The sequence below is a fragment of the Phalacrocorax aristotelis genome, chromosome 23, assembly GCF_949628215.1.
Source record: "Phalacrocorax aristotelis chromosome 23, bGulAri2.1, whole genome shotgun sequence".
Taxonomy (NCBI): domain Eukaryota; kingdom Metazoa; phylum Chordata; class Aves; order Suliformes; family Phalacrocoracidae; genus Phalacrocorax; species Phalacrocorax aristotelis.
The window spans coordinates 6,717,922-6,741,279 of NC_134298.1; the positions used below are offsets into that span (position 1 = coordinate 6,717,922).

General features: G+C 71.1%; 1 protein-coding gene and 1 long non-coding RNA gene across 3 annotated transcripts; one reads left to right on the forward strand and one right to left on the reverse strand.

Moving 5' to 3' along the window:
- The first annotated feature begins 1,425 nt into the window (after positions 1-1,425).
- On the forward strand, positions 1,426-23,358 carry RARA (retinoic acid receptor alpha). Of its 2 annotated transcripts, XM_075116662.1 has the most exons (9): positions 1,426-1,636; positions 8,896-9,191; positions 20,222-20,370; positions 20,466-20,607; positions 21,527-21,687; positions 21,771-21,947; positions 22,026-22,230; positions 22,497-22,655; positions 23,003-23,358. In XM_075116662.1, exons 2-9 carry the CDS (start codon positions 9,014-9,016, stop codon positions 23,212-23,214), a joined length of 1,383 nt encoding a protein of 460 aa, XP_074972763.1. In that variant the 5' UTR covers positions 1,426-1,636; positions 8,896-9,013; the 3' UTR covers positions 23,215-23,358. The 2 variants fall into 2 exon arrangements, with proteins under 2 accessions (XP_074972763.1, XP_074972764.1); XM_075116663.1 differs by lacking the exons at positions 1,426-1,636; positions 8,896-9,191 and adding an exon at positions 14,689-15,050.
- LOC142067731 (uncharacterized) lies at positions 12,709-15,485 on the reverse strand. Its single transcript, XR_012664136.1, has 2 exons — positions 15,059-15,485; positions 12,709-12,888 (listed from the first exon to the last, which is right to left on the reverse strand). It is a non-coding gene; the product is annotated as an uncharacterized LOC142067731 (long non-coding RNA).

Below are 23,358 nucleotides of genomic sequence, written 5' to 3' on the forward strand. Positions count from 1 at the left end.
GCGGCAGCACCAGGCGGGGGGTGCCCAGGCCTCGCTGCCGACACCTGGCTCAGGGTGTCCCACCTCACTTTGCTGAGCACAAGGGGGAAACTGAGGCATGGGAGCGCTGCTCAGTGTGTCCCAGTGGGCACCTCTTGGTGTGAGTGCCGCAGGGCCTGGGCAGGGTATGGGGGCAGCAGGACCCCCATGATGGGTGTGCTGAAGCTGCCCAGACTCCTCACATGTGTGTCTTCCCAAGGCAGCTCCTGCCCCACTGTGCCCCCAGCCCTCCTGCCATGGGGCTGGGCTGCACCGGTGGGTGCTGGGCTCAGGGGTGCTGCTTTTGGCAACAGCAGGGCCTGGCTCCCGTCCTGCCTCGGTTTCCCCTGGACGCTGTGTGCAGGTGAGGAGCAGCAGAGCTGGGTGTCTGCAGCCCTGCCCCATGCTCACCCTGACTCTGGGTGGCCCTGGGGGCACCACTGCAGGGGTGCCGGCCGCCCAACCCCTACCCCAACTGGCTCTGGCCTGGGGCTCCTGCATAGCCCTGTCCTGGTACGGGGCTGTGCCAGGGCTGCCCCAGCGCTGCAGTTTGCCTTTTATTTCCCTTTTTCGCAGCAAAATTGCTTTACACCCTCGACTGCCCTTGGTGGGCTCTGGGTGGTTGCGGTGTGGGGGACACTGGGGTGCTGGGGTCATCACCGGGACCCCAGGATGGGCGTGGCTGGTGGGGGCAAGGGCCCTGTGGGTGCAGCAGCCGGGTTAATGGGAGCCGGTGTCCGTGTCCCCATCCCTGTCCCGGGGGTCAGTGGCCTGGCTGGGGGCAGAGAAGCCCCCCCTGGGTGTGGGCACTCTACATCTCCAGGGGGCTGTGGGTACCCCGCACCCCTCCCTCCCCGACCCTGGGGCGGAGGGAGGCCCACCCTGAACCGCCGTGGTGGCTCAGGGCACCCCTCACACACACACACACACACACACACCCCCCCCCCAAATTCTGCCTGATCCTCCCACTCCCACCCCCACCCCACCCGGTGGTCCCTGGGTGGTCCCACCTCCCCGTCTTTCCCCTCTGAGGGGGAGGGCGGAAACAATATTCCGGGACCCTCCAGCCCTTCCCCCGGACAACTCCTCAGCGAGCGGGGCGGGGGGGAAGGGGCAAGCAGGCTGCGATGGCACGGCCCCTTTAAGAGCTCCCCCCCTCCCCGCGGCGCGCGCACCCACTTTCTCTCCTTCCGCCTTCTGGAGACTTCAAAGAGTTATAATGTAGCGCCGGCCCCGCCCACGGCCCGCCCCTCCCGCCAATGGAGCGCCGCCTCCGGCGGCGCCCCATTGGCGGGAGGGGCGGGCCGTGGGCGGGGCCGGCGGGAGGGGCGGGGCGTCTCTATTGCTCCCCCCCCGCCCTCTGCCGCCGCCGCCGCCGCCGCCCCGCCCGGCCCAGCCCCGGGTAAAGTTTCCCCGCGAGCACATGACTCGCAATGGCCGCGGCCGCCGCTCGTTAAACACCCCCCCCTCCCTCCCCGCCTCGACCCCGTTCCCCGGTTTCCCTCCTCCCCCCCCCTCCCCTTTTCACCCTTAGGCCGGGGCGCCCCCGTGCCGCCATGCAGCCGCCACCGGGAGCTCGCCGGTTTTAAGGATCTCGCTGTGAAGTCGCCGTGATCAGGTAACGAGTGGGCCCCGTGGGTGGCGAGGGAGGTTCTGTCGCCGTCCCGGTACTACGGTTAGAGCTCGGGGGGGGGGACATACACACGACACCCAGCCCGTGGTACCGGTGGGAGGGGTCGCCGCCTTGGTGGGGGGTGCAAAGGAACCGGGAGAGGGTGGTGGGTGCCGTCCCACCGGGAATCCCACCCCACGATGGGTCGGGGTGGAGGGGTGTCCCCGCCCCTGGAGGGGCTGCTGGAGGTTCTGCAGCGGGAGGGCTGCCTTGGGGGGGTGCTAGGGCCATTGGGGACCCCCCCGGGAGGCGGCGCTGGGGATCCCCCTCCGGTAAGGGGGAGGATCCCGGGGATCCCCCGTCTCGGTGGAGGGGTCCCCGCGGGTGGACGAGGGCCCCCGCCCGGCTGAGGCAGCCGTGAGCCTCGGAGGGGCAGCGCTGCCCCCCGCCCCCGTTCCGGATCGCGGCTTTGCCCCCGGGCTGGCAGTGCCGTCTACCGTGTCCTCCGCCCCCACCCCCCCCCCGCCCGGTTACCGACGCTGGGATCCCCCCCGCTCCCGGGACCGGCTGCCTGGACGCACCCGAGCGGCCGCGCTGCCCCCCACCCCCCCGTACCCCCCCTCCGGTGAGCGCCCGGGGTAACCCCGGCGCGGGTGGCTGCGGTTCCCCACCGCCCCGGGAGGGGGGCCGGGGCACGGCCACGGAGCGCCGTGCTGGGGGTACCCCCCCGGGAGACCCCGGGCCCCCCCGGGGCCGTCGGTGCGCGCAGCCACGTCCCCCCCCCCCCGCCCCGGACGGGGGTGTGGGGGGGGGGGGCTGAGGCGCTTCCCCTTTTCGGGGCGCGGGGGGGCCGGGGCGCCGGCGGGGGGTGAGCGGGGCCGGGGGCCCGGGGGGCGGCGGGGGCCGGGGCTGGGGTCCGGGGGGCGGGAGCGGCGTCTGCGCCGTTTCCTGGCCGGCGGGCGGAGGAAGCCATCGCTCTCCGCGGCTGACAGGGCGCTGGCGCGGCGGCGGGGCCGGGGGGGGGCCGGCCGGGGGGCGCCGGCCGCCGCCTCCCCGGGCCGCGGTGGATGCCCGGGGGTGGCGGAGCCTCCGCGGGCTCCCGGCAGCGACGGCCGGGCGTGGGGGGGGCTGCCCTGCCGGATGCTCCCTGGGGGTGGGGGGAGCCCCCCAGCATCGGGCAACGGTACCCCAGCCCGGGGGAGGGGGTGTCCACCAGAACACGCCCGCCCGCCGGAGCCGGGGTGCCCCCCAAATGTGCGCCTCTGACCTTTGACCTCGTTGGACAGCGGGGGGGGGGGGCTGTCCAGCCGCACAGTGGGTGCTGGGGTGGGTGGGGGGACACACGGGCACTCACGGGCGCTTCCCCGCACTGGTCCCCGCTGCAGGGACGGCCGTCCCGCTCGGGGGTGCTGGGCCAGCGGCTCTGGGTGCGGCACCCCGACCGCCAGCCTCCCTCTGCCGGGATTAGCGGGTGACAGCTTGGTGGCTTAGCGGCCCGGGCCGTATGTCACCCGTGGGCCCTGCGTCCTGCCCTTGGGGGTGACCTTGCTGCGGTGCAGGGACACGTGTTTCCACGCGAGTGGTGGCACCACAGGTGCCAGTGGGTGCCCGTCCCCTTCATCCACTGCCACGCTTGTGGCCCCCCCTCCCCAGGTGACACGGCCACCGCCAGCAGGCACCGGGACAGCGGGGGGGAGGGCAGGGCCCTGTGCCCCATCCCGCACTGCCCGGTGCCCGCGGGTCCTGTGTCCCTGCCGGGATGCCCGGCTTTGGCCAGCTGGCCTTGCACGCCCGCCGTGTCCGCGGCGCTCAGCCCTCGTGCTGGGAGCAGTGACACGGCGGCCGAGCCCGGGGAGGGCCCATGCCGCCGCCTGCCCTGCGGCGCTGGGATTCACCAGCTCCGCGGCTCCGGCTCTATTTATAACCAGGAGGCTCTGGTGTGTCGACGTGCCACACGGCTGTGCCGGCCGTGGGCAGAGCCTGCCCTGGGCCACCAGCCCCGGTGCTGATGCCAGCGCTGCCAGCCTGGGGGGTGGCATGGCTCTGGGGTCCCCTGGCCCTTTTTGGGGTGCTGCTTTGGTGCTTTGGCGGGGGGCTTTGGCCGGTGGAGCTGTGGGGCCCTTGCAGACACGTGCCCAGGGACCCCTGGCACCCACAGGCACCCCATGCTGTGGGGCACCTGTGTGCTGCAGGGGCCCCATGGGCTCGGAGGGAAGGGCTGTGGTGCTGGCAGGCGCGGGGGGGTGGGTGGGTGGTGAGGGGGGGCTGCGATCATATCTGCGGTGACACATGTGCTGATTACAGAAAATGGGTTAATCTCCCTGCGGCTGGAAGCGGCTTAGTGGGGGGTGGCTCGTGGCAGGGCCCGGCGAGGGGCCGCGTGCGCCCGCCCTGGCCTCCACCATCCCCGGCTGAGCCACGGCTGCCAGGCTTGTGATGGGGGACATGGCACTGCCACGCATCTGCACGCCCTCCCGCAGCCGACCCGCTTGCGGCGCGGTGGGTGACGGTACCTGCAGCCCAGGGCGGTTTGGCCCCCCCCCAGGTATGCCAAGTCTAAGCCTGGCCTGGCCTGATCCCAGCCTTCAGGAGCCTGCCGGGGCTGGGGGCACGGTGCCACCAAATCCCGGTGTTTGGGGGTGCCGTGCGGCTGCCTGCCCGCTGGGTCCACCCACGCCAGCCCTGGGCGCCGTGTCCCGAGCGGCCCCGTGCTGCGGGCCGGCGGCGCAGCCAGCTGCACTTGTCTGCCGGCTGTCGCCGAGCCAGAAAGGGCTGTCTGGGGCCGCGCTGTTCCCGGCACGCCGTTCCCAGGGCGCCGGCTGCGTGCCGCATCCAGGGCTAAAAACAACCAGGGGCTGCTGCAAGCGGCTGCCGTGGTGCAATCCTGCCGCTTCCCGGGAGCCCGCGAGGAATGGGAATGGGGCATCCCGGGTCCACAACCCCCTCCCCGGCAGCGGGCAGAGCTGTGGGACCCGCGGTTCCCTTGGGCTTGACCTGAGGGTCGGGGCTGCACCGCGGGGTGGGGGCTGGGGGTGCCCCCTCCGAGAGCAGGCAGCACTGGGGTGGGGGTGGGGGTCCCCAGGGTGCCACAGGCCATCCCACAGTGCGAGGGGCTGGTGAGTAGGGCTGGCCTGGTCCCCGCTGGGCCTTTGGGGCTGAGCTGGGCTGGCTCGCTCCTTCCAGGGTTCGGTGAGCCGGTACCCGCGGGGCAGCTGGGCCAGGGCATTGCTGGTGCCAGAGGTGGCGTGGCGCAGCCGTGCCCGTCCTGGGGGCTGTGGCGGGGGCCGGGGCACCTGTTCCCGCAGAAGAATGGCACGTCTGGCGGCGGGTGCGGGAGGTGTAACCGGAGTGGCGCGTTCCCCGCGTAACCGGAGCCGGCCCGGTCGCAACAGGTGGAATTTCAGTTTGTGGCTCCCACCCGGCAGCGGGACATGAGGGGTGCCGGGGTGAGGACCCATACCGTGGGGCCGGCAGTGGCTCCCTGGGGTGCCTCTGTACCCCCATGGGGTGGGGAGGCTGGTACTGACACCATCTCCACTGGCCAGCGCAGGGTCCCTGGCCCCACGTCCGTGGTGGTGGAAGCCAGGGTGCCAGCTGTGGGTCGCTGCTGGCCCGCAGGGTGCCATGGCACGGGGACGCCGGCGCTGCCTTGGGACCCGCGGTGGGGCTGAGCAAGCCCCTGGGTGCGCTGCTGGTCCTTGGGAGCGGCGTGTGAGTCCTGGGGTCTGCACCGGTCCCAGCGCTCCCGAATCCCCTTGAACAGGGGCGGTGGGGAGCCCCGGCTCCGGTGCACACCGCCTGTGCCGAGCGTGTGCCGCTGGCTCCGGCCCTGCCGCCGGGCTGGGGCATGATTCACGCCTGCCCGGGGACGTGAGAAACGTGACGGTGACTCACGGCTGAGATGCTTTGGGGATACAGGGAGGGGGTCTCGCTCGGCAGCCCTGCCGAGGGGGCACCTCACACCCCCTGCGTGGCACTGGCTGGCCCAGGGGGAGCCAGGGGACCCTGGCAACGGGGGGGGGGAGCCGGGCCCTTGGCCTCGCGTGTGAGGCCGCCCTGGGCTGGGCGCTGACAGCAGCGAGGAAACCGCAGGCTGCGACCGCACAGCGGCTCCGCGGGCGCTTCCTGCCCTGCCCGGGAGGCTGCCAGCGGAGCGGGGCCACCCTGCTCCCCCCGCACTGGCGACACGCACCCCCTCCCTCCACCCCTGCGCCGTGGGGCGGCGTGGAACCAGGGTGTCCCTGTGACCTGTCCTCCCAGATGGAGGACGTGGGCAGCAGCCACCCCTGCCAGATTTGGGGACATGAGTGAGCTGGCACGGGTCTGGGCTCTGGGAGGGTGGGCTTTGGGGTGGCAGCCACGGGCAGGGCAGGGGAGCGGGGTGGCAGGGTCTGGGTTGGCAGGGGAGTGGGGTGGCAGGGTCTGGGGTGGCAGGGGAGTGGGGTGACAGGGTCTGGGGTGGCAGGGGGCCATGGCAGCAGGGCCAGGGCTGAACCGAAACCTGGCCGCCCAGGAATCGAGAACGATGAGGGGAAGCTGCGGCCAGGAGCGCGGTGCCCGCAGGCATGACAGGAAGGGCTCGGTCACTGCCCGCCGCCCCACCAGGCACCCCGGAGCAGCCCTGGCCCGCTTGCCCCTGCAATGCTGGGGGGGGGAACAGGGCGGTGCCCCTGCTCACCGGCATGTCACATCCGGGTGCTGGCACTGCCATCGCTGTGTGCCCCGGCAGGAAGCATGGCTGCGTTTGGTGTGTGACATGAGCAAGAGTTGGGGGGGTGCTGCCTGCACCGGGGTGGGTCAGGGTGCCCGTGGGGTGGGATGGTGGGTCCTGCCTGGCCCCCTCAGCGGGCAGAGGGGTGTCGCGGTGCCGCCATCCCGGTGCAATCCCTGTCGCTCTGTGGTTAGCGTTGGCTGCGCCGGGTGCAGGATGTGGCCCTGCCCGGGTGTGGGCAGTGAATCCAACCTGGGGTTACAGCTGGGGGGCTGCATTTTCCAAAGGGGTCTCTTGAAGGGGTTGCACCAGCACTGCCCGGCTTGTCTGGGTGTGTGGGGTGGGTTTTGTGCCCTGGTTTGGGGTCGTGGGTGGCTTGGGCTATCGTGGTCCCCCCTGCCACACTGCTGCCGGCCCTGGGAATGGCTCTGGTCTGCGCATCCGTGCGTCCGTCTGCTCCGGGGGCCGCCCCAGGCCTGGGCGGGAGGTTCCTCGTGGCTGGGATTTGGCCCGGGCCCCGCGGCCGTGTTTTCCGCGGGGCTGGAACGAGGCGCTGGATTCCAGGAAGCTCCGGGCCCCGTCCAGCTCCGGGGACTGGAGGAAAAGGCGCTGGCGAGGGCGAGTGTGGGCCCCTGCCGAGGGGCTGCACCGCCCCAGCCCCATGCTGCTGGCCTGGGGCGCTCCGGGAACGGGACCTGGCCAGGATGCCCAGGACCCCCAGTTGGGATGCCCAGGACCCCCAGTTGGGGAGCAGCCATGTGTGGGGGTCTGTGTCAGTACAGGGGCCCATGGGGGGCTCCTCTGGGCTGCAGTTTCTTCTGCCCACGGGAACCTGTGGGATTCGGGCTGGCCGGGCTCCCCGGACCCTCCTGGCTGCTGCTGGTCCTGTGGGGGTGTGGGGAAGGGGCCGGGGGGTCCGGCAGCTGCCCATTGGGTTTGGGGCATACGGTGGCCGGGCCAGCGATGCTTGGCCTCACTCGGTCCCAGGCCGGCGGTGTGCAGGGGGGGTGTGGGGGGGCAGGGAGCGGGTTGAGTAATTGGGCCCCGGCATGGCTGGCGCGGTGCCCGGCGAGCACTTGGCACTGGCAAACATAAACAGTTCTTCCCGCGCCTCCCTCCCCTCTGCTTCCCCCCGCCGGCACGGCTCGGGGGCCATGGGCCTGGCTGCAGGGACCATGGGCAGCCCCCCACAATTGGGGGGGCCGTGGTCCCTGCAGCGCCATGTGGGGACCCCATGCGGGGGCCGTCCCCTCCCCAGGGCTGAGCTGTGTCCCCTGTGCCCGGGCAGATGCTGACCCGGCATCCGGCACCGTGCCCTGGCAGTGCCCGTGGGAATCCGGCACGCGCTGCAGCAGCCAGCGGGGCACTCTGTGCTGTGGGGACACATGTCACCCCCACCCCAGCTGCCTCTGGGTGCCCACCCTTGGACCATGGGTCTCCCCATGGGTGTTCCAGTGGGTCCCCACGGGTCGGGGACAGCACCGGGGCTGTGGGTGCTGGTGTGAGCTGGGAAGATGGGGGTTCTGCCTCCAGTGGGTGCACCCAGCTGGGGGGTGGGGGGGTGGGCAGGGCCGTGCCCATCCCAGCCCCTCCCCAGCGCCTCGCCGGGCGGCCCAGCCTTGTTCCTCTGGATCCTTTTCCGCCTCCGCGGGGCCGGGAGCCAGCACTCTCGGCAAATAAACAGCCCCCGCCGGGCCCTGCGCCAGCGCTTAAATAAACAGCCAACCCGGGATTGTGAAAGCCCCGTGCCCCCCTTCCCACCGCCGCCCCCCGGCCTGGCCTGGGCCGTGGGGTCTGTGCCCCGCCAGGCTGGCGTGGGAGCTGCCGGCATGGCACACGGCATAGCCTGGCACACAGCATGGGGCAGGGGCTGCGCCCCGAGGGGCAGAGCCCAGCCCTGCAGTGGGCAGCCAGGCTGGGTCCCTGGGGGCTGGTCCCAGGGGGGTGAGCCCCCTCTGGCCCTGGGGCTCGGTGGCTGAGGCCCCTCGCGCTCAGCACAGGCGTGGGGGAGCAGAGCTGGCGGGGGCGCGTGGCCGTGACAGCAGAGCTGGGCTGGAGCAGAGCTGCTGTCCTCAGGGGACCCCAGCGTGCCTGTTCCCCCCCCTCCACGGCTGCCTCTCAGCACCCAGGTTGGGCCAAGGGGTGCGGCCCCCCAGGGGCCCCCCACGCGCCCCTGCTCCCAGACCAGGGCTGGAGGAGCAGGTTTGGGGCCGTTGTGTGGGACCTGGCCGGAGGGGGTGCCCTGGGGGGCTGCGGTGTCCCCACACCGTCCCCTTCTTCCCTGCCCCCTCGCCTGCTAAGCCGGGATTAGCAACCTGCGCCTGCCGGGTCCCGCCGGTCGCGGTGTCGTTAATCTGGGGGATTGTTGTTAATCTTGTGGGGAGCACTGGGCCCAGCCAGCTGCGCCCTCCTGGGGCCGGGATGGGATGTGGTCCCTGGGTGGGGGGCGTGGGGGATCTGGGGAAACTGAGGCACGGCTGGTGAGTGCCACATCGGGATGGGGGCCAGGCATCCCAGCCCCTCTGCTAACCCCCCTTCTCTGTTCCCCCCGCAGTGTTGCAGGAGCCGGCACCGCCAGCGAGGACAGCCGCGGGGCAGCGGGTCGCCCGCGGGCCCCATGCTCTGCTCGGTGCCCCGTGCCTGAGAGCCCCCCAGCGCCAGAGACCCCCGCCATGGCCAGCAACAGCAGTTCCTGCCCCACGCCAGGAGGGGGGCACCTCAACGGCTACCCTGTGCCCCCCTACGCCTTCTTCTTCCCCCACATGCTGGGGGGGCTCTCCCCTCCCAGCACGCTGGCCGGCATCCAGCACCAGCTGCCCGTCAGCGGATACAGCACCCCTTCGCCCGCCAGTGAGTACTGCAGCCCCGCGGGGGGGCACAGGGATGGGACGGGACCCCCGGCACCGAGTTGGGCATGCAAGCACCCCTCTGTGCCAGGGTCTGTCCCCAGCGTGGCACACGGGTGCTGATGACCCCAGGCTGCTGCTCCCGCACTGGGCCGTAACCTGTGCCGGGGTGGTGGCACCAGTGAGGGGGTGTCCCCGCCACCGCATCGCCCACCTGCGGGGAGCTGTGTCTGGGGGGGCACCGGCTCCTTGCCTGGTGGGAAGCAAGCCCTGGGCGCTTCCCCCCGTGTGTCCCCGTTAGTGCTGCTGCTGGGGAAACTGAGGCACGGAGCGGGCAGTGGCACCCGGCGGGGTGTGTGCGAGTTAATTGCTGCTGTGTGGCCGTGTTCGTTAATGGCTGTGTTTATACCCTGGTTGTTAACGGCCCAGCTGGCCATGGTTAGGGGCGGTTGGCTGCCACCGTCCCCGGCACCCACCACGGCCGGGCTGGGAGACGGGGAGCTGGGGGAAGCTGGTGCTGCGCTGTGTCCCCGCGGTGGCTCTTTGTTCGCTGGCGGCGCGGGGGCCGCCCGTGGGGGAGGCGATGAAGGCAATCATCGCGTCTGCTCCTGATTCAATTTCCCCCTGACAGGGTCGTCCATCACGGCCCCGGTAATCACCGCCCCGCCGCGCCGGCAGCTGGGAGCCGCTGGAGGTGGGCTCCCGGCCGGGGTCCTCCCTGCACCGTCACCCGGCCCTGGGCTCATGGCGTGCCTCAGTTTCCCTGGACCACTCGCTGGGTGCCATGGGGTGGCTGCTGGATCCCTTCCCATCCACGGCAGCATTGTGGATGGGTGCCCTTTGCTCGTTCCCGTGCTGTGCCACCATGGGTGCCCTGGGGCGCCTGCCGCCGGGGAGGCCCCCGTGGGTCGGGGTGTGGTGGGGCCCCCCCAGCCCATCCCTGGCCCCGAGGAACGGTGCAGGCCCGGGCAGGGCCGGCCCGGGGCGCTGTCCCCCGCCGGAGCCGCCCCGGCGGCGGTGGGACCCAGTGGGACCAGTTCAGCGACTGGGTGGCGGTGGGTGGGGCTCCTCCCCCGCGCTGGCTCTGGGGCCATTCCCGCACGGCGTTGTGGGAACAGGCTGGGGGGGGGACGCCTGTTGTCCCCCCCTTCCCTGACACTGGGGATGGGGCCACAGGCAGGGGGCCGGACAGGGCCGGAGGGTGCCCCTGGGCTGATGGTGGCTGGGTGGACCGTGCCTCAGTTTCCCCTTGGCCTTCCCTGTTGTGGCGTCCTGGGGGGAATGCAGGGGGTGGGAGTGCTGTGCTGCCCCCCCATTGCACCCGTACAGCCTGGTGGGTGCCCTGTTTGTACAGGTGCTGCAGTATTTGGTGTGTGCCCAGGGTGCTGTGGAGGGGCCCGGTGCAGCTACCCTGTCCTCAGACGTGTCCGGCCCCGCCACTGGCCCGCCCTTGCCAGATGTGCTGCAGCTGCACGGCCTTGGGGCTGATCTGGCTGGGCCCTCCTGGGGGTCCAGATGTCCCCCCGCGGTTCGGCCAGGTGCCCCGCTGGGGCCGTGGGTGTTGGGATGGGGATCCAGTGGTGTCGGTGCTGCAGGGGAGCTGCTGGTGCCGGATTCGGCCCGCCGGGGTGCTGTGTGCTTTGCCCCCCGGCGTGGGGAAATGGGATTGGCCGTATCCTGTGCATGGTGCTGGGGGCTGCCCTGCTTGCCCTGGGTGCGGGGGGACCCACTGCACCCCCCGGCCTGCGGTGGGTGTCCCTGGGTGCCCTGGGAGCTGCCGTCCTGGCTGGGGCCAGACCCATGTGTGGGGGTCCTTCGTGCCGGGAGTCGAGAGCTCCGGGCAAAGGGGAGGCGAGTGGAGGTGCCAGGCGTGGCCCTGGGGACCCCCGGCACAGCCCCCCCAGCAGAAGTGCTGCGGCTTCCCCTGCAGGCTGGCGACAGGAGCCCCTGCCCCACGCCCGATGTGGGGCACCCTGGGGTGGGCAGGGGATGGTGGTGGTGGGGCAGCCACTGTGGTGTGGGGCCTCTCCATGCTCAGAGCTACGTGTGGGCACGTGTGCACTCACGCCGTGGGGGTGTACGTGTGTGTGCGCCCGTGCAAGGGGCTGCGCACGCGCACATGTCTGTGGCGCTGCGCGCGTGTGCTGCTAGCCGTGCCCACACGCGTGTGCACGCAGCCGGAGCTGCAGGGGGGCATGTGAGTGTGCGCGGGGCCGAGTGGCTGCGCGGGAGGGGTGTCGTGTGTGTGTGCACGCCGGTGCTCAGTGCCCGGCCCGCTGCGCGTGTGCCCGCTCCTGCACGACCGTGTGTGCGTGCCATGTGCGGTGCGGAGCCGCCTGTGCCCCCGTGCCAGGTGTGCGCACGCGTGTCGGGGCGTGTGGGTGCCAGGGCTCTGCCTGTGCCCGTGTCCCTGTCCCCCAGGGCCTCCCGCCGTGGGGCCTGGCTGTCCCCGGGGGTCCCCTCCCCTCGCCCAGCGCTGGCCCACAGAGGGTCTAGGGGGACCACGAGGGATTCCTGCCCGCCACCCTGCGAGGGGCTCCCTGGGCTGCCGCCCCCCTCAGACCCTCCCTCCGCCCTGGTTCCCAGGCTGCGGGAAATGGGACCCGGGCACGGCCCCCTCCCCCTGCAGCCGGGCCCCCCTGGCCCCGCTCTCGGCTGCCGGGACAGGGGGCCCCGCGGCCGGGCCTGGCCTGTCACCCTACCCGCTGGCTCCAGTTTCCTCCACGCCGCAGCCGCTCCCCCGCAGCGCCCCGTAATTAATTAATTTTTAAAAATTAATGAGCAAAACGTGCTCCCTGAAGGCTGGGGGCTGCGGGTGGGGTGGGGGGGGCAGCGGGGCTGGGGCGGGGGGGCCCCGCTTGGGGCAGGGGATAGGGAGCCCCTGTGGGGTGCGGTGCTGGGGACCCCCTGGCCCCCCCCATCCCGGCCCGGGGAAGATTGATGAGGCCGGGCTGGGCGCTGGGCCCCCGCGCCTGGGAAAGCCCATTACGGCGGAGGTTTTCTATCACTGTCACGGGGGCCGGGGGGAGCCGCCCGCGACGGCCGGGAATTCGCCGCGCTCAAAAGCCGCTGAAGGGGATAAATGGGGTCTTTTGAAGTGGGCGGGCGAGAGGGGGGCTGCGGGGCCCCGAGGTGCCGGCGTGGGGATGGGGGGAAGGGGCCTGGACCAGGCACCCCGTACCCCGAGCTGGGATGGGTGGGTTTGCGTGGGGGTCCTGGGCGTCCCTGCCCACGTCCCGTTGTCTGCTGGGGCTGTGACTCCACGCTCCTGAAATTCCCCACTCTGGGCACAGCGGGGTCCCTCGGGGTGTCCCCATGGGCTTTGTGACTGTGTCCCCATCGTGCTCGTGGGTGCGTCTTGTGCCCTGCGGAACATCGGCCGCCCCCTGCTGAGGGGGAGCCCCGTTCTGGTGTCTCCAGGGCGTGTGGTGGGGTGTCCCCGACCCTCTCGCACGGTGGGGCTGCGTGCGGGGCGCTCCCCTCGCTCAGTTCCTCTTGGCTTCTGCATTAAGGCTTTGGGATTTTTTCTTTCTTTTTTTTTTTTTAATCTCTGTTTCTTCCTGTTGCCACCGGCGTGAGACGGGAAGCGCTGCTTGGCGGGGCGGCCGCCGGCGTGCGTGCATGGCACGGCTGTGCCGTGGCTGAGCTGTGCGGTGCCACCGGCCTGCGTCCCCTCCGTCGCAGCCACATTCTTTCCAGCCCTGGTAAATGAGTCAAAGCAGACATTTGTCATGTTCGCTGCAGGAAGTTGGAGGAATGCTGGGCTTTTGTTCAGAAACCTGCTGGCTAAGCAAAGCCTTTGACTTTCTATTATTATTTAAACAGGCGCTGCTGATCTGCTCTGCGCAGACACACATATGCACACACACGCACGCACACACATATGCACACATGCCTCCCGGCCTTTTTTTTTCTTATTCTTTTTTGTTTTCCTCCGCTCTCCCCCCGCTCTTTTTGGGGTGGGGGGGCAGGTTGCGATGAAAGCAGGGCGGCTGTGGCTGCTCACTTTGGGGCCGGGGTGGGGGGGCTGCCGGCGTGTGCGGGGGCCGGGGTGTGTGGGCGTGCAGAATGCAGCCGTGCCGGCAGCGGGTGCCCTCAGCCTTGCGGGGGGTGCGTGCGTGCACGGTGCCGTGTGTGCGCACACGCATGCACACGCACAGCTGCCCATGCATACTTGCATGTGGCTGTGCAGGACTGGCGTGTGCAGCAGCGCCTGCATCCTCCCATCAGTGCCCAGCCGTGCACACGCGTGTGTTCCTCCGGCCCCTCGCCCGCAGCAGGACCCGGCCAGGGGTTTGGAGGGGCTCTGCAGCACCCCGGGCTCTCCCTATAAGGACACCCTTGCAGGGGCCAGGGCAGAGCAGCCCCCCCGGGGTGGCAGAGGCTGGGTGCCCGCCGCAGAGCACGCCAGGGCTGGGCCCCCGTGGGTGGCTGTGGCGGTGGTGCTGTGCTGCAGGAAGCGAGAGGGTGGGTGGGTGGGTGGGTGAGAGCGTGCGGTGAGGTTACCAGTGCATCGGGGAAGTGGCACTGCCGGGGCCCCTCCTGCCAGCCCAGCCTGTGGCCGCCGTCCCTGGATTGGGTTGGTCCCTGTTTGGGTGCGGGCGACGGGGCTGGGGCACGTGGGGTGATGCCAGTCTGCGCCCTCACTGCTTGGGCAGCCCCACGCAGGGCCCTGCCCTCGGGGTGTCCCCTCCCGTGGGGAGGGGGGAGCGTGTGGTGCTCTGCCCCACATGGGCCACATACACACGTGTGTGCAGCGGGGGTGTGCGAACACAGATGCAGCGGGGGCATGCATGCACACACATGCACAGATGTTTGTGTGCACACGCTCAGCTGCTGCTGTGGGTGGTGGGGACAGTGTCACACACATGTATGCGTGTGCAGGAGGAATGCACACACGTGTTTGTGCACACAGGCTCCCCCATGCACCGTGGGAATGTACACCCACCCACCCACCGGTGCACCAGGAGCACGCGTGGGCCCCTCTGCAGCGAGACGGCCACACATGTACGCCATCATGCAGCGGGAACACGTGTGCACACATGCATGCACACACGCATGTGCACACACACACGCACCCCCGGTGGTGGTGGTGGGGGGGTGGGATGTGGGGGGGCCGGGGTCAGGCCGAGGTGAGCCCTTCCCCGCCGGGTTCACCCGCAGTTCACCCGCATGCCATTAGGCAAATGAGCCGCGGCCCCGGGCAGCCCCCAGCCCCGCCGGGCGCCCCCCGCCCCACTCCTGCGTGGCGCTGGCCCCGCGCGTCCGTGCCCCGCCGTCCCCGGTGCCGGCCGTCCCGGGGAGGGGGGGGGGAGGAGGACGGGGGCGGCCCGCGGCGCGGAGCGGGTTAAGGCTGGGAGGGAGGCGGCTGGTGCCGGGAGGGACCGGGGCTGCCGGAGCCGCAGAGCCGGCGGGGCTGCGCCTTCCTCCCTTCCCCCTCTTCCTCCTCCTCCTCCTCCTCCTCCTCCTCCTCCTCCTCCTCCTCCTCCTCCTGCTGCCGCCGCCTCCCGCCCGGGCGCGGAGCGGCGGGGCCCCGCTCCCCGGCTGAGCCGCGGCGGGGCCATGGCAGCGCGGCCCGGGGCGCCCCGGGGGCCCGGCTGCCGCGGGGGGGGGCGCTGACCGCCCGGGGCCGCCCCCCCCCCCCCCCCAACCCACCCCCCCCCGCCCGCCGCCGGACCGGGGGAGCCGCCCCCGCGGCCCCGGGCCATGTACGAGGGCGCGGCGGTGGCGGGGCTGCCCCCCGGCCCCTTCCTCCGCATGGATTTCTACGGGCCGGGCCGGGGCTGCCTGCTGCCGGAGCACGGCCCCCCCGCGCCCCGCGGCGCCCCCCGCCGCCCCCCGCCCTGGAGCAGCGCCGGCCGCTGTAGGTACCTGCGCCCCGGGGGCGGCCGGGCCCCTCACCGCCGCCTCGGGCCGGTGCTGGAGCCCGGCGGGTGGGAAGAGCGGCCTCGGAGCGGGTTCTGATCCGGGCGGGGGCGGGGGTTGCTGCGGGGTGCGGGGACGGGTGCGGGGTGCGGGGATGGGTGCTGGGTGCAGAGCAGTGGATGCTGGGGCTTGGCCGTGGGGTGGGGGGGAGCTGAGCTGGGTGCTGATCCCCGGGGGGTGCTGATCCCCGGGGGGTGCTGGGCTCGGCCCCCGGCCCAGCGCCCTTCCCGCTGCTTCCATCGCCAGGCCGGGCTCTGCGCAGATGCCGCCGGCTCGGCCATAAACAACCCTTGTCCTATTTCGGTGAGAGCTGGGACGGCCGGGCTGGGGCCGGGGCCGGGGCTGAGCCCGGCGAGGCGGGGTCCGGGGTCCGGCGGGGCACCCCTCGCACCCCCTTCCCACGAGCGGGGGCCGCGGCAGCGCCAGCTCCCCTGGGAATTTTGCTCCCTCCTGATAAGGGCTCCGACAAAATCCAATTAACTACAGAGCTGCTGTGCCTGCTGCTGCTGCTGCTGCACGGACGGAGCAGGAGCGCCAGCGAGGGCCCCCCTGCCACGGCCCCGCCGGGGATCGGGGTGTCACCCCGGGTGCTGATGGGGGTCCCGGCCAGTCCCACTGGTGGGATCCTGCCCTGTGTCCCTGGGGAGGGTCACAGCCTGGTGTCCCCCGTGGGTCTCCCACCGTCCTTGGGGATGGTACCCCTCTCTCTGTGCAGAGGTGGGGACACAGAGGGTGCGGGGGCTCCTCCACACCGGGGCAGGCAGGGGCAGCGCACCCCAAGCTTGCTGGCTGGCCTGGGGGCTGCCACCCCATGGGCGTTGCGGGGCCCCGCTGTGCTTTGTGCCCACCGTGCAGGGGCGAGTGGGTTGCGGGGTGCAGCTGGGGTCCGGGTGGGCTGGAGGGGGTCCCACGCCCCCCCTTCAGTGGGCAGTCAGCCGACCTGGCCCGGCGCCCAGGGGACGTGGGTGTCGATAAGGGCCTGGGGAAAGTCCTGCCGGGCTCCATAGGACTTTCACCCCGATAAGGGCTGCGGGGCCCTCCTGTGGGGTGCAGTGGGTCCAGGGGGCCCGCCTTGTCCCCAGGGGGGCTGGTGAGCCTCTCTCCCTACTGCCGGTTCTCCCTTCCCGTGGCAATGCCCGCTGCGGTGCCCATAGCTGCCGCTGTGCAGGGGGGACATACAGCCACAGCCCCCGCGGTCTCGCTCCCCCCATTGTCTCGGGGCTGCTCGACCTTTCCGCTGGCATCGGGCGTGAGTGCGGCACGAGGGGCCTTTGTCTGCAGCTGGGGATGGCGTGGGGCTGCTGTGGGGGCTCCTGCTGCCTCTGTGGTGGGGTGCTGCCTTTGGAGCCCCAGAGCAGGCAGGGCCTGGCAGCAGCTGTGTGTCCCAGGCTCCGGTGCCATCCCCTTAGCACAGGCTCCCCCTAGATCCCACTGGGGCCGTGCTGTCCTGAGGGGGGTGGCTGGGGGCCATCATCCCCACCCTGTACCCCCAAATCCTGCAGGAGAGGGGCCTCCTGGCCAGAGCCCCCTCCCTGTGGGCTGCAGCTCTATGTGGCCGCACGGCTGCAGTGCTGCGCGGGGCCCCTGCCCAGGCCAGGGCACCTCCAGGCTCTGGTCACGGTGACTGTGACCCGGCGGGCATGTGGGCGGCGAGTGCTGGCGGGACTCCCTGGCAGGGTGCCCTGCTCCGTACGTCACGCCGAGGTGCCGTGTCTCCCCGTGCCCACGGCACGGCTCGGTGGTGCTGCTGTCGGAGATGCTCTGCCTCAGTTTCTCCAGAGACAGCTGTGGCTGGGCTGTGCCAGCCCCGAGGTGCTGGCTGCTGGCCCGGCGCCGGCGCTGCCCTGCGCGGCGGGATGCCGTCTCGCTGGCATGGGGGGAAAGAGCTGCTCCTCAGGGTGTGGGGGGCCTGCCCGCCGCTGCAGTGGGTCCTGGGGATGCTGCCGCACCGCAGCTGGGGAAACTGTGGCACGAGGCGGTTCCTGACAGTGGCAGTGGTACTTGCAGGAGCCCACTGAGGCAGTGGGCATGCCGTGCCCGCGTGGATCTGCATCCTGCCAGGGGTTTTGTGGGGTGCCGAGCGGGTCTCAGGGGGGTACGTGGGGTTGGGTTGTGCATGAGCATCGCCCCGCCGGGCACAGGGTGGCCCCGCTGTCGCCTCGCGTTAGCTGCGCTCCGTCACCCCGGGCCAGCTGGTGGCTCACAGCCAGCGCGGAGCTGCGGCACGGCGTGGCGGTGCGGCACATGGGTGAGTCGGGGTGGTGGGGACCCCAGGCCCTGGCAGGGAGCAGGACCCCTGGGTCTGCTGGGCAGGATGCCCGATGGGGGCCAGGGTGGCGGTGCCTGGCAGGCTGAGCACCGTGCCTGGTGCCACGGGGCAGGACCCGGCACCCATGGCACAGGGCTCCCTGTGGTTTGGGTGTCCCAGCCCCACTGTGGCCCCAGGACCCTCATTCCCTTCTCCCTCGCTCCCACAGTGGCACAGGAATTTGGGGCATGTGGGATCCTCATCTGCAGGAAAGCCCTGGGTGGGTGCCCACCCTCCCGCCGGGTGCGCCAGGCCCCGCGGCGCGGGCGTGGGGCTGTCCCGTCTGGCACAGCGCTGCCTGCCGGATCGGGCCCTGCGGCGAGCACTGGCGAAGCCCCGCTGCAGCCCCCGGCCGGGCTTTGCTCCTCATCCTCCCGCTCCGGAGGCCGGGGTCCCGTCCCCGGCTCTGGCCTGGGAGCGATGGCAGGTTGTTGGCGGGGGTGGTGGCAGCCTGGACTCCGGGGTGTCCCCCCCAGGGCCCTGGCGCACGGTGTGGCCCCGCGGGTGCTTTCCCACGCCGGGGCGGGATGCCGGGTGTCGGGACGCCCCGGGATCCCTTGGCGCAGGCAGGAAGCGGACGGCGGGGCTGCGGGCGGGGGCGGCGTGTTCGGCCGGGGATGTTGGTAGAGCTGCAGCATCTGGTCTGCAGCTGGGCTCCGCTTCCTCCGAACGGGGCCGGGGGTGGGGGGGCAGGACGCCTGGGTCCCTCCTGTTCCAGGAGGGGATGGGGATGGGGGAGGGGAGGGAGCCCGGGCGCCTGGGTCCCTGGTGTCCCCAGCCGGCCCCTCCTGCACCCCACGTCGCGGGAGCAGGGGAGGTTTGCACCCATCCTGCCTGCTCGGCACCTCTGGGTGCTGCTCTGTGCCCTCCCCTTGTCCCGCAGGGGTGCGAGGGGCACCCAGGCCTGACGCCACCACGAGGAGCTCCTGGGGCGCTGACCGGGCAGGCGGCTGTGTCTGTGGCCCTATGCCCTCCCCGGTGGCACGGTGGTCCCTTGGCTGGTGGCTGCGGTGACAGGGGATTCCTGCGGCGCTGGCGCAGCCGTGCCTGCCCGGGGACACCGACGTGCGCCGGCGCGGGGGGAGCCGGGTCCCTTCCCCCCACCGCTTCCGCACCCAGCACATCAAAATCTTGTCAAATCTGCATTTTGTGAGTGCAGCTCTCCACGAGGAAGTTCTTAAATTATATAAAAGAGGCGATAAATTATAGACGACGTTCGCTCAGTCACTTTAATGGCTCCGCTCCCTCGAGTGGCAGCGGTGATTTATTCAGTGCCGCCCGGGAAGCGCTGCCCGGCTCGCTCGCCTCCGCGCCCTGCACGATCACCTCCCACGCTGCGTGCTCGCCGCTGCCCCTGGCACGCTCACCTCCGTGCCCCCCACGCTCGCCTCCGTGCCCCCCATGCTCGCCTCCGTGCCCCCCGCGCTCGCCTCCTTGCTGGCACGCTCACCCATCCCCGGTGTGCTGGGGGACAGCGTCGTGGGTGCCCTTGTCCCCCCGCGGTCTGTGGTCCCACGGCATTTGGTGAGTGGCCGTGGCACAGCCGGGGTGGGGAGCCCCCCCACCCCTCAGCCATCACCCCTGAAGCCCCACCGCCCTGGCAGGACGCTGGGTGGACCTTGGTCTCGAGGGTGGGTGCGGGGTGGGTGCCCCTCGTGGGGCCTCTTCCTGCCCCGGCCCCGGGGGTGAAGCAGGGCCCTTTTCGGGGGCCCTTTTCGAGGCGCAGGGGCCAGTGGGGTGGGGAAGGGGGGGGCCGGCCTCCCCCGCCGGGCCTGGCCTTTAATATCCTGTTTGACTGGTTCGCTTGGCTCCGCTGCAGAAAAACATTCGCAAACATCCCGGAGGAGCTGGGGAGCGCTTAACCCCTGCCTGGCTGCGCCCCACGCCGGGGACTGGCGCCCCACGCCGGGGACTGGCGCCCCGGCTGCACCGCGACCCCCCCCCCGCGGCTGGGGCTGTGCTGGGGTGGGGGACGGGGCTTGCCCTGGGGGGCTCAGGCACCTCCTGCGTGGTCCTGGGGGGCAGTGGCAGAGCAGGGTGGTCCTGGGGGTCAGGAGAGAGTGGGTGCATTCCATGGGGTTTCGGGGTGCAGGAGGGGGGGCAGGCATGTCCCGCGAGGTTTTGGGGTGCAGGGGGCAATGGCTGCGCCCCCCATGCTGAGAGGGCCAGTGCAGCACGTGGTGGCCGGGGGCTGTGAGGGCAGCACTGCCCTCGGAGCCGTCCCTCGCTGGGGTCCCGTGGTGGGGCTGGCTGGGTGCCGCTGTGCCCATCCCTTCCCGGGGGGGCTGGGGGGGGGTCGTGCCTTCAGCCCTGGGGCGGGGGGCTTAGCAGGCTGCCCCCAGGCCATGCATGCATGTGTGCTCCCATGTATGAGTGAGCGTGTGGCACCAGGCCCCCGTACCAGACCGGGGTGCACCGCGCCGGCCCCACAGACGCCGTCAGCGCTGCCCGAGCGGGGGGCTCCCGGGATCCTGGCTTTGTTCTTTTCTTATTTTCTTCTTTTTTTTCCTACTTTTTTTTTTTTTTTTTTTTTGTCTGCCTGAATTCCACGTCGTCTCCGTGGCCTGGAAATGTCAAGTTGCATCTTCCCAGCTCGTGTCCTCTCCCCGCCGGCCCTGTGCGACCTGGCTCTGTGGGTGGGGAGGGCTGGGGTGGCCACTGCGGGGGACCTCGTGGGACCACTGGACCGGGGGGCCGGCTTGTGGCACTGTTGGGGTGGGGGGGTGCGGGACATGAGGACCCCATGGGACCAGCCCTGCCCAGGGGTCTCCGTGCCCTGACTGCTGCTGTCTTCCCCGCAGCTGTGGAGACGCAGAGCACCAGCTCGGAGGAGATCGTGCCCAGCCCGCCCTCGCCCCCGCCCCTGCCCCGCATCTACAAGCCCTGCTTCGTCTGCCAGGACAAGTCCTCAGGGTACCACTACGGGGTGAGCGCCTGCGAGGGCTGCAAGGTGAGAGCTGCCAGCACCCCACACCGGGGCCGCCGTCCCCGCGAGTCCCCGGGGTCCCCCGGCCGCGCGCTGACCGGGCCGTGCGGGGTCCCCAGGGCTTCTTCCGCCGCAGCATCCAGAAGAACATGGTGTACACGTGCCACCGGGACAAGAACTGCATCATCAACAAGGTGACGCGCAACCGGTGCCAGTACTGCCGCCTCCAGAAGTGCTTCGAAGTCGGCATGTCCAAGGAGTGTGAGTGCAGACGGGGAACGGGGTCGGGGACAGCGGTGGGGAAGGGACGGTGATGGGGACACCCTGCCTGGCTGCAGCTGGTGGGGAGGGTCCAGGCATGGTGAGCCATCCCAGCAGCCTCCACTGTGTACCCAGTGAGGCTCTAGGGGGGATGGGGGGGGCCCCCCTGGGTTTGTGTCACAGCCCAGCCGTTGCCTGGGCAACGCGTGATTGATGATGTCAGAGATAAATGACGCTGACGAGGCCTCCTGGCGGCTGCGTGCCAGTTGTCATGGTGCCCGGCTGTACCCCCTGCGCGCCGCGGCATCGCCGGGGGTGGGTGACCGCGGGCGATGGCTGCTGGGGCGCAGCTGCCTCCCCCAGCACCCGGCGGTGCTGCCCCATCTGCCTGCCCCTGTGGGGCCCGCGATTCCCGGGAGGGGGCTGGCACATGCTTTGGGGGGGTCAGGCACCACGGTGAGGGGGTGTTCAGCATCCCTGCAGGGTGTGGGGCTGGGGCTGCGCCCAGCTGCTCCCCCACCGCTGCTGCCTCAAGGGGGTCCACACGGCCCCCCTCGTGATGAGTGTGGCGGCTCAGCTGCCATTTTCTCTCCCTGGTGTTTTTCTCCTCTGTATCGGCTTTGCCAAGCAGAGCTGGGCGCTGTCCCCCTGGCCGGGGGTGCGGTGTGTCCCCCCCATGGGTGCAGTGTCACCCCTAATTGTCTCCTAATGACTTGGGGGCTTATTTAAAGGAAAGCTGTGCAGGGCTGGCGGCTTCACTGGCCATTTGTCACCACGGCTGATCTTGTCACTGGCGGCGGGGATTGTCATCCTGACCTCATCTGGGGGGGATGGAGCGTGGTGGGGCCAAGCCCCGCACCCCCGGCCAGGGGCTGGGTGGCGGCGGGGCCGGTCAATGCTGACCCTGCCGTCCCTGCAGCCGTCCGCAACGACCGGAACAAGAAGAAGAAGGATGTGCCCAAGCCGGAGTGCTCGGAGAGCTACATCATCACGCCGGAGGTGGAGGAGCTCATTGAGAAGGTGCGCAAAGCCCACCAGGAGACCTTCCCTGCCCTCTGCCAGCTTGGCAAATACACTACGGTGAGTGTCCGGGGGGGTCCCGGGGGGGGCTGGGGACCACGGCAGCCCCCCGCCGTGCCCTCACCTCCCACCTCCCACCGCAGAACAACAGCTCGGAGCAGCGGGTCTCCCTGGACATCGACCTGTGGGACAAGTTCAGTGAGTTGTCCACCAAGTGCATCATCAAGACGGTGGAGTTTGCCAAGCAGCTCCCCGGCTTCACCACGCTCACCATCGCCGACCAGATTACCCTCCTCAAAGCCGCCTGCCTTGACATCCTGGTGAGAGCAGGGACTGGGACGGGGACGGGGAGGGGGAGAGGGACACCAGGCTGAGCCCCCTGCCCTCGTCCCTCCCAGATCCTGCGGATCTGCACGCGCTACACGCCGGAGCAGGACACCATGACCTTCTCGGACGGGCTGACGCTGAACCGCACGCAGATGCACAACGCCGGCTTCGGGCCCCTCACCGACCTGGTCTTCGCCTTCGCCAACCAGCTGCTGCCGCTGGAGATGGATGACGCCGAGACGGGGCTGCTCAGCGCCATCTGCCTCATCTGCGGAGGTGGGTGCTGGTGGGGGGGTGTGCAGGGGTGGGCACCCTGCCCAGCGCCCTGGTGGACCACTGGTGCCTGCCTGGCTGTCCTGCCCAAATGGCTGACCAAAAAGACCCCCAAATGGTGCCCTTTGCTGCATCACAGCAACCCCAGTGACCTGCCTTGGGGCCCAGTACAGGGAGCTGGGTTGTATCTGCGCCCGCAGCGGGGGCAAGGGGGAATGATGGATGTGCTGACCCCCCATCCCCGTAACCACTGTCACCCCCCACCCCAGACCGCCAGGACCTGGAGCAGCCCGACAAAGTGGACAAGCTGCAGGAACCGCTGCTGGAGGCGCTGAAGATCTACGTGAGGAAGAGGAGGCCCAACAAGCCCCACATGTTCCCCAAGATGCTCATGAAGATCACAGATCTCCGCAGCATCAGCGCCAAGGGTGAGTGCTGGGGAGGGGGTGGCTGCCGTCCTGCGGCTCCGCGTCCCCTGGGGAGCATCCTGTGGGGGCATCCCTTGGGCTCGGCATCGTTTGGAGGGGGACCAGGTCGCTCATCATTCCCCAGGGCACCGCATCCTCCGGAGGGGACGAGGGAGAGGATACCCGCAGCACCGCATCCTCCAGGGGCGCTGGGGACACGGCCCTGTCCCTTGTCCTCAGCACCCGGGGGGGGGGAGCAGAGGGGATGGGGTTGCTGGTTTCAGGGGGGTGCCAGTTTTGGGGGTGTGTGTGCTGGTTTCGGGGGTGCCGGCAGGGCCGTGCCCCACTCACCCTGACCCTTCCTGCAGGCGCCGAGCGGGTGATCACGCTGAAGATGGAGATCCCGGGGTCGATGCCACCCCTCATCCAGGAGATGCTGGAGAACTCGGAGGGCATGGACACACTGGGGGGGCAGCCGGGCGGCCCCCGCACAGGCAGCCTGGGGCCCCCCCCGGGCAGCTGCAGCCCCAGCCTTTCGCCCAGCTCCAACCGCAGCAGCCCGGCCACGCACTCGCCGTGACCCCGCGCCTGGCGCGCACCAGGACAGAGCCCGGCATGCCGGCACGCAGCGGGGGGGGACCCTGCGCCTCGGCCCTGGCTGCGGCCCCCCCGCGGGGGTGGACTCCTCAGCAGCCCCCCTGCCGGCGCAGCCCCGGGATCCCCC